A 9,964-nucleotide genomic window follows, 5' to 3' on the forward strand; every position below is an offset into this window, starting at 1 on the left:
TATGACTCACACACACACACACACACACACACACACACTAGTCAAAATTTAGAAAGCTAGGGCTCGGGGTATATAGTTCAATGATAGGGTGCTTGCCTAGAATGCATGAGGTCCTGGGTGTGACCTCCAGCAAAAACTTTACAAAACTAAGTAAGTGTAATGCAGGGAGAATTCCATGGTGGCTGACTAGAGGTAGTGGTGCTTAAGGGACACTCAGAAGATGTGTGCCAGGAAGCTCACGTACTCCAAAGCCGAGAGGGGGGATCATGGGAACAAGATCCAGATACGGACACTCCTTTAATGATCAAGCTTCGTTCCTACCACTAGGTTGTTAAAGGAATTATTTGCTAAATGAGGAATTGTATATAGGACGTACACTGCAATATTCAGAACAAAGAAATGGTCAATGGAAACTCCAACTTGATGACTTTGTTTATATTTGTGAAACATATACAGTATTGATAACATAAAACTATATTACTGCATCGTACAGTACGCTCAGCAAAACTACAGTACTGTATAAACAAGGTTTACCATACAAAAAAAGACATTGGGGCTCTATAAAGATGTACAAAACTGTACCCCCCCCCCAAAAAAAAGTCTGAGCAGTCATTAAACAAGGAAGGCAACCTGAAGTAGAAGCCCACCAGATGAATTCCAGTACTGGGGGATTTTAAACAGAAAACCTACGTCTTCTCTTGTACTTGGAATTGCTTATACCGCAGTTCCAGTGAACATGTTATCTTGAGAGAACATGTAACAAGGAGCAAAGGCAGTTAGCCTAGAAACCATCTTCCAGTGGCCACTCATCCTAACTTATACCTTACTAGGAGAGTAGCCCAGCCAGCAAGATACTCACATATTGCAGCACCTGAGAAACTGAAAGCCAGAAGTCATTCAGAGGCCAATGACTGAAATACGACCAGCAGGCCTTTGGGAATTAAAGGCAAAGACCACACATAAGGCACAGTCACTCTGCTGACCTTTGACAACCAAGAGTGACAAAGCTAAGAAGACAGCACTGCAAATTAATATCACAAGCTCTCCCAGGGACACAGGCTTTCTTCCCCTGGGAAGAAGAGCCCATTGTCAAACTGGCCTTGGACGGACACCCTCCCAACCCCCGAGGGAATCTGCAGGCCCACTGGGCCTTATCTTTGTCACTGCTCCCACTTTCCCTTACGACTGTGCTTCCACCCTTCAATACCTGAGACATAAATCTTCTCCCAGGGAGCTTACACTGCCAAAGATTACCTGAAAACAAAGGTTTATGTGAGGACGTCTTGATGCTTTCAAACCGTAGTCCAGGCTCTTCACAGCCCTCTGCTGCTCTGTTTCTATCCTTGTGGTTTGACTGACATCAGAGAATGAGAACTCACGGAGGAAGGACTTGTTTCCAAAGCTTGATTTCTCTGGAACTTGGGTAAGGGAGCTATTTTCTTATTCTTGCCTTGAGCAGCTCCAGAAAAAGTAATAATGTAAGTAAATAGATGAAAATGAAAAAGCAGGCTCTTCAACTGTGAAATCACCGGTAAATGGGGTCCCAATAAGAGTAGAGTACTCATGGTGACACAGCACATGGAAGGAGAGGTGCTCAGCTTCTCAGCTAGGAAGCTGCGAGGATTTGCCTGCTGGCCTGGGGATGGGACAGAAGACTCTCCTCTCTCTCTCTCTCTCTCTCTCTCTCTGTCTCTCTCTCTCTGGCTTCCTTGGAACAGAGTCTTAGGGCTCTACTGAGGTAGCAGGAACTGTGCTCCTGAATCAGCCCTAGCCCCTTGTGCTCCCCAGCAAGGAGGGAAGAACTGGGAAGAGCACAGATGACTGAGTGTCTGTCCCCTCTCCTCAAACCAGTGAAAACCTCTTGGGGAGCTCCTCTCAGAGTTCGGGGTTCTGACTGAACTCTTCAACATGGGAGAAACCCAGCTCCGTCTGCACATGGGGTCCTCTCACCAGGGACTTCCCTGACCCTTTGTGCACACATTTGAGGCCCCCAAATGACCGTGGTGATGGGGAAGCCATTGTCGGGCAATGGGGCACAGAGACTTCTGTACTGAGTAAAAGTCACTGACAGCCCACCATGGCCCTTAGCAGACTGGTGTGCAGGACCTCTTGATGGTGACTCAGGGAATCCCCTCACGACAGGAGTCCTCATCATCACTCAGGATGAATGGCATTTCCTGAACACATTAAGTCCATATCTGAATAAACTCAAAAGGAACAAGAACACAAACACACAGAGAATTCACTTCTTTATTGCAATATAAGTGCTATGCAGATAACTGTAGCATGGGCTCCATTGGTGGCACAGATGACCGTGGGAACAAAACGCCAAATATGATCTCCATCTTGAAAAAGGACTGCACCTTAGAGCAGCTCTCCCACCTCCTCGCTAGGACGGGGATCCTGAGAAGCAGGTGGAACATTCATGAGCATTTCTCTCTGGTCCTTCCTGTATTTGGCTCTCCGACTGTTAAAGCAAGCCTGAGACCAGAGGAGAGAGGGGGCATGGTTAGTAAGCAGAACACGCTATCATAACAGAAAAAGCAAATCATGAAACTTTCTATGTCACTGACACTTAGATTGCATGAGGGAGTGATTTTCTTCAGGCTCAAATACCTTAGCCTGGGGGCGGGGTGAGGTCAATGGAGCAGCACAGACCCCTCCTGCCCAGGGCCCTGAGCTCCATCCCAAGGAGCAGAAAACCAAAGAGCTTAGGAACGTAACACCACACCTCCTCTTGCATCTCACGCTGAGTGAGCACCAGCTCTCTGCCCGGGTCAGAAGCTTAGAAGATTTATCCGTTTCCTCCCCACCTCACTATTGCCTAATGGTTTCATCCAGAGGTTGGGTGCAGCCCTAGGTAACAAGCTGCTCCAGGTGCCCAATGTTGGCCCCGTGTCATCTAAGCAGATGAAGCAACACGGCACCCTCACTGCTGACCGCAGTCCAGCCAGCTGACTCCTGCTGCCAGCTCACCAGGGAGGGTGTCACCGGATCTTCTGTAACCCCTGATGATGAAAGGCTGTGGGGGGGCAAGGGATGCCAGACACCGCTTGGATTTGTGGTCTGTGGTGTGAGAGAAGGGCACACAGACTCATCCTGAGGGAACGCAGACTCCCCAAATCCTTGCCCACCCAAGGCTTTAGGGGCAAGATGCTGCCGTGGTCTCCACAGTCCCTCCTGCTCCCTACAGCTTGCCACACCTCCAAGCCTTTCTGGGCTCAGATCAAAGCCAGCTCACTGCATTTCCTCAACTCTTCCAGGTCCTAGATCATTCGTCGGGGACACACACAGCCCCACCCTAAGTCTGGTGGAGCACTTGATGCCCTTGTGCTCCACCTGGACATGCAGATCCCCACCCTCGTTCCCAAAGCATAAAAGTGGAAGTGCTTTCCAGGAAGAGGGACCCCAGCAGGGAGGAGTGGGCCAGGTTTGTTGGGCTGCTTTTCTGGGTCCCCACCAGCAGATCCGCAGCCCACATTCCCCCTGCTCTCTGTCACGCACTCTGCACCAAAGCTAATGTTGAACTCATCCTGACTTTCTGTCCCTCACTCCCTACTTTTGATGGGGTATCTAATGTGGTTCTTGCAGTCTCTCATTGATGTCCTCTGATCCCGAGGTCTACCCACATGTTGCTACTCACTGTGTGAAGAAATGGGAAATACTTGGAATTAAGACAGGTACAGATCTACTCCCAAATGAGGGTAAAATCAGCAAATTGTTCTGCAAAACTCACCTTCACACGAGAGTTCCACTGAAAAGGAAAAGTGCCTCTCTCCATAAGAAAAAAAAATGTATATATATATATGTATATACATATATATATTCATTCCAAGAAGACATGCTTCTGAATTTTTTCTCTTAGATTTATTTTTAAACTGCCACAAAGAACACAAAAATTGTGCATATTACTGCGGTACCATGTGATGTCTCAATACAGCTACACAGCATGTGACATTTACATCATGTTCAACACAGCTGTCCCCCTTTTTTTTCATTTCTTTATGTAGCTCATTACAGAATCCCTGGGTTTAACTCCCAGGACAGGAAACAAAAACCATTATATCCCTGTCCCCTACATTTTCAATACCATATGCAAATTAGTATCAAACAAACCAAAGTAAACAGTAAGCAGACGTGGTGGTCACACCTGTAGTCCTAGCCACTGGGAGGGAGACTGAGGCAAGGAGTTCAAGCCTAGTCTGGGGGACAGTGAGACCTAATCTCAAACCAAAAAAAAAAAAAAGGAAGTATAACCTTAACCATAGGAGAAAAAGTGCTTCCACTAGAACAGTGAGTCTGTGCATTTGTAATTTGGATGAGTAAATCTGAAAGTCATACACTGGAAAACTCTTAGGGAACTGCAGACCAGTTCCCACAACACTGTAAAGACAAGAATACTCTCTCTTATTATTGCTATTTCTTGCTGTGCTGAAAACATTTAGATGGAAAGAACACGGGCCTGGGGGTGTAGCTCAGTGTAGAGCATTTGCCTCATATGGGCCAGGCCATGAGTTCAAAACCACAGCATCACAGGCAAAAAATTAACTGAAAACAAAAATGAAATGTAACCTGGAAAAGCTTATGCTAACATAATTCGTGCAAACACAGGGCCCCTGGCAGGCAGGTAGCTCAGTGGCAGACCACTTGCCTAGCACGCAGGAAGCCTGGCTTCTATCCCTGCCACAGTACCTATAAATCTACTTATGCTGAACCAAGTTCTTGTGCCGAGTGCTGCCACAGATACCTTCTACGAGTAACAGAAAGAAATTGTCCAGCGCTGATACACTGCCAGCTAAAAATGCTCCCCCCTGCCAGGTGTGGTGCCACAAGCTGGAATCCCAGTGCTCTGGGAGGCTGAGACAGGAAAATCACAAAATTGAGCCTAGCACGAACAATTTAGGTGAATGAGAGATACTCTGTCTCAAAAGAAAGAAAGAAAGAAAGAAAGAAAGAAAGAAAGAAAGAAAGAAAGAAAGAAAACAAAAACTCACCCTTCTGACCGTGCACAGCACTTTTGCATGTGGTGTGTCCAGACTGAGGCCGAACGCTGCTCTCTGCAGACAGCAGTGTTAGGGACAGCACCATTGCACCTTGCGGAGTGGACAAAGCCTAGTAAATGCCACCCACGGACACATGACATGGTCACCCTCAAAGCCAGCAATGTGCCAGGTCTCTGCAGGAAGCTCACAGAGCCTGGGAGGGAGATATTATTAGAACTCCTTCACAGATAGTCGTGGCAACAAAATCGAGCTTTCTTCTTGCAAGTGGTGAAAAAGAATAGACCTCAGGGATGACACTGATGAGCACACAACAAGATGGTCTGTGAACTTTCCATTCCAAACAAAAATGCCCAGGTGCGGTGATACACAGCTGTAATCCCCAGTGCTTGGGAGGCTGCAGGAAGACTGGGAAAATTTAGCAAAATCCCATGTCAAAAAATAAAATAAATAAATAAAAAGGGCTGGGGACGTGGCTCAGTGCAATGACCTTGTGTTCCACTCAATTCTTACAAACATAAAATTGTTTTGAAAGTGTAGTTGAGCACTTGCTGAATTTGATCCCTAGTGTCACAATAAATTTTTTAAAAATACAGATAAATAGGGTGAATGGGGGCCTGGAGTGTAACCCAATAAGAGAGTACATGCTTACCTTGCAAGACCTGGGATACTGTCCCTGCATTCACCAAAACAGAGTACACATTAGAGTGAGAAAAAGAAAACAGTGGGAACAGTTCTGCCTCTGGGGAGTCCCCTCATGCTAAGACCCTCCGATAATGCTGAGGGGCTTGGAATGGGCCTGATGTAGAAGGACAGCCTCAGAGGGCCCCTGAAGGAGGCTCTAAAGGTACAGAGTTTCTGGCCCCCAGGAACTTCTCAGAAAAAGATCTCCCCCAGAGCCTAGTCCAGGATGAGGCCCAGGGCCCAGCACGGCAGATCTGGCTCCTGGGGCCTCATAGACTCGTTCTGCAGCTGGGCAGGCCTGCAGCCCAGCCACAAACGCAGCCCCTTGGAGGTTTTCAAAGACCTGCATACTCCCACAGCCCACTGGGACCTCCTAGCTATCCTCCTGCCTCAGCCTCCTGAGTGCTGAGGGTCATGCTCATGAATTTAATGATGAAACTTTAAGGGATCTTTTGACCCTATGTAATTTTTCTCTATCCTTTCATCTTTCCTAGCTTAACCAAAATCAATTCCACACACTGTTTTTTTTTTGTTTCGCTCTTTGCACCAATTTCCAAAGCATAAAATCATACATCCACTTGCAAAAAGACTTTAACTACTGGGGAACGATTTCCAAGGGAGAGTGCATGGTATGCAGAAAAATTTCAATTGTGAGCTTCTACTCTCTCTATTACCTTACCAAAAGCTACAAAGAAAAGGAAAGCAGGCAAATACCCTTTCAAACTAATTCCTTCATCTCTCTCAGCTGAACTAGACATCCATTACTTGGTCTTAAGAGTGTTTTTCTTTCAGAGTCTACTTTCACTTTCCAATATTTATGAATTTGGGGCTGCGGATACAACTTGCTGGTAGAGCCCTAAGCTCTTACGCGTGAGATCCAGGGTTCTATGCCCAGGGACAAAAGGTGAAAGAGAAGAGATGAAGATAAAACTAAGGAAAAGAATATTTATAGACTCATGTTGATCTAAATTCTTGGGCTGGGTTTCACACAATGTGCGACAAATGAACATTTGCACCTTGCAACTCCCTGCTCCCATCTGAATACTTTGAAGTTCGCACTGAGCCCCAACAGAGTGCACACATAGGTGCATCCTAAAGGATAGCAGTGCTGCAGACGGTGACCTTCAGTTAGTGAATCCTGCAGGTGCATATCCGTGTATTAGCTGTCCCTGATGACAGCTCTCTGTAGGATGGACAGGTATAAGGGTTCCATTGGGCATCTACAATAGGAGAAGCAGCCTGAGGCCATGTTCTGTTTTTCCTTTATGAGATCATGTCCCCTCTGGACATGGGAAGGAATCCAAGGCCCACGTTTACTTATCCCATTTGCTACCATGAATGCAAATCAGTTCAAAGTTTTCTGCCCCTGGAAAAAACGAATGACAAATAACACCAATACGACAATGTCCAGGACAAAGGTATGTCCTGAAGCAGGATGGAGACTGACTGCCCTACCAATTGGCTGTGCTTGGATGTACTGACCTTCACTTTGCTTTCAGCCACATCCAGGTCTCCTGAAAGCTGGCGTCTGTGGAGAGAAAACAACAAGTATTCTATATTCCGGGATCAGAAGAAGGATTCAGTGCTCTGGAAGAATGAATTATCATATATACATTCTGCACTGCTTTTCTAATTTGAAATCACCCTTCACATTGCCCCAAATATATTTTTCTGTATTTCCAAGGAAAAAGACTCTACTAAAATGTGACTGCCTCATAAACTTTTTTAAGGTGGTATTAAATATTTATTGGACCAGGGATAGAACTCAGGTCCTTGTGCTTCTGAGGCAGGTGCCAGAACCACTGAGCTAAATCCCCAGCAGAACAGCTATTTGGAAAAAAACGCAGAATTTTAAACACAGGAAGACGTCAGCTCAATACTATCTTATTCTACTGACCTACCATACACAGGAATTGTACTCACAGAAGCAGACCCTAACTCAGGATATTGGACCAGGGATAGAACTCAGGTCCTTGTGCTTCTGAGGCAGGTGCCAGAACCACTGAGCTAAATCCCCAGCAGAACAGCTATTTGGAAAAAAACGCAGAATTTTAAACACAGGAAGACGTCAGCTCAATACTATCTTATTCTACTGACCTACCATACACAGGAATTGTACTCACAGAAGCAGACCCTAACTCAGGCAACACAACCATACTAAAGTGGGCTGTGTCAAATGTAATCGCTTCTTGATTTAACAGACCCAGGCAAGGCACTGAAAATCAAGGCGCAGACTGAGGAAAATGTTAGGAAAGCACGTGTGATGCGGAGGTACAGAAACACCCCTCCCAAGTCAACGGGCAGAACACAACACCCAGGATGAAGCAGCAGAGAGCTCGCACTGCAACATTTCTCCACAGAAGGCACACAGATGACTAGGAAGCAGAGAAAACTCGCTCCAAATGACTCAGCCCTGTTGCACATCAGAGCCACAGTGCTATCAATCACGCCCCTCATCTGAACCACGGTCAAAGCCTGGGAAATAACCAGTGTGCTGAGCCCTTGGGGAAACTGGAGCCCATGATCACTCTCGGGAGAACTGTCAAAATCCACAGCCACTTTTCTAAAAGGTCTGCTGGGGCCTCAAAGCCTAACCACAGAATTCTATGATCCCACGATTCTGTTTGCGAGGATGTACCGAAAACGCTGAAAACCTGGGTGTCCAGAGCTATCCCTCAGGCATGTTCACAGTAGCGCTATTCACAAAAGGAACCTCTCCACACATGAATGATCAACAGGGCTGCATCCATGCAATGGAATATTACTCAGCCTTAAAAAGGAAGGAAGTTCTAAAACATGCTGCAAGATGGATGCACCTTGAGGATATGGGAAGTGAAATAAGTCAGGAACAAAACACTAAGAGGCTACGATTTCACTGAGCTGCGGTTCCTAGGCCCCTCAAACTCAGAGTAAAATCTCAGTATCCTGATTTTGAGGAGTACACGGAATGGGTTAAATGGGACGTGCTTCTTGTGGATGGTTTCATTTTGCAAGATGAAGAGCATGCTGGAGGTGTGTCACATAGCAAGAAGAAAACACCTAACACTGCTGACATCTATCCCTGAAAGAGGTTCAGGTAGCTGACTTTCTACCTGTGGGTCAGATGCCACACCTCGCAAATGAAACTAAAGTAGTAGCCACCAACGACTTTCCAGACTGAATTTATAACCACAGCCACAGAAAATCGCCACCTTGGTCTACACATCCATCACACCCGGCACAAACGAGACAAGCGAAGACCCTAGGTGGTCTAAGTCTAGAGGGGGAAGAAGTGAGTGGAAGAGAGAGAAAGGCACCTGAAACAGAACCTGTCCCCTAATGCCAGTTTGTGCCCTGAGACGGCAGCTCACCTGGTGGTCACAGTCGGGTACTGAGTTGCTCGGAAAACACTTTCCAGTTTCTCCACCTGCCAGGCCTGGAAGCGCACTTGTGGACCCCGGCGCCCACGCCGACCCCTGGCATCCGAGGGATTCTGCTGAGTGGGCGGCAGCTGCTGGGGCTCCTGGTGAGCTTGATCCTCACGGCGGTTAGCGTAACCTCTCTGGCTGAAGTTCACCACTTGAGGCGGGCAGTAGTTGGCAGCGTGATCCAGGTACCCCTCACAGCTCCAGTTGGGCCCCAGGAGGCCGAGAGCTCCTTCACAGAAGGTGCAACCTGGGGCTACAGCGGGAAAATCTGGTGTAGGCCAAGCAGGAGAACTCTGCATCCAATACTCGATGCAGAAGTTGGGGTAATCATAGTAGTTGGGCTGTGCCTCCATGGCGCCAATGCACCGAGGACAAAGAAACCTCCGCCACATCCAGGGGAAAAGCCCAATCCCTTGGGAGCAGTGAGTCGACAAAATGGCTGGGCCTGAGGTTGCAATTGGTTAGTGAGACTCCACACCCCATTGGCCAGTGCCGATTCCACCAGCCCACTCCTGATGCTTCTCATTGGCTGGCTGCATGCAGCACTCATGGCACAAGGGGTTACAGAATAGCGGTATGATGAGGCGTGGCCAGAATGAAGCCTATGGCCAACAAGAAAGAGACCGAGACTGTGCAGGCGCCCAATGGGGCCTGACCTTGCCACTCAGCTAGCAGACTACACTGTCCCTGGATCGCAGGGACACTTGAAGGGACCTTGTTGAAGTCCGCACTTATTAGGAATTGGAGTGGAGGGGACGAGAACTCACACTGCCCCCAGTATCTCTTGAGGGGAGGCTGGGAGGCGGTCCCTTGCCTTACCCTCCATGCTGCACTGTCTGCACACAGCAATGCCCTGAATTCGGCTCTACTGGC

At 47.5% G+C, this 9,964-nt stretch overlaps 1 protein-coding gene across 1 annotated transcript; it reads right to left on the reverse strand.

Annotated features, from left to right (window-relative positions):
• Positions 1–2,293: 2,293 nt before the first annotated feature.
• Positions 2,294–9,546, reverse strand: LOC104870543 (rhox homeobox family member 1). The gene is made up of 3 exons (XM_010636223.1): positions 9,035–9,546; positions 7,167–7,212; positions 2,294–2,481 (listed from the first exon to the last, which is right to left on the reverse strand). The coding sequence occupies exons 1-3, from the start codon at positions 9,481–9,483 to the stop codon at positions 2,365–2,367; spliced, it is 612 nt and encodes a 203-aa protein (XP_010634525.1). The 5' UTR covers positions 9,484–9,546; the 3' UTR covers positions 2,294–2,364.
• Between the last annotated feature and the right edge of the window lie 418 nt (positions 9,547–9,964).

The sequence above is a fragment of the Fukomys damarensis genome, unplaced genomic scaffold (assembly GCF_012274545.1).
Source record: "Fukomys damarensis isolate Sample0158 unplaced genomic scaffold, DMR_v1.0_HiC HiC_scaffold_39, whole genome shotgun sequence".
NCBI lineage: Eukaryota > Metazoa > Chordata > Mammalia > Rodentia > Bathyergidae > Fukomys > Fukomys damarensis.

Coding starts and splice junctions, on each gene's coding strand:
- LOC104870543 (XM_010636223.1), bottom strand. CDS start 9,483: ATGTGGCGGAGGTTTCTTTGTCCTCGGTGCATTGGCGCCATGGAGGCA. Junction 7,213..9,034: donor TACCCGACTGTGACCACCAG/GTGAGCTGCCGT, acceptor TTCTCTCCACAG/ACGCCAGCTTTCAGGAGACC. Junction 2,482..7,166: donor TGGCTGAAAGCAAAGTGAAG/GTCAGTACATCC, acceptor CTCTGGTCTCAG/GCTTGCTTTAACAGTCGGAG.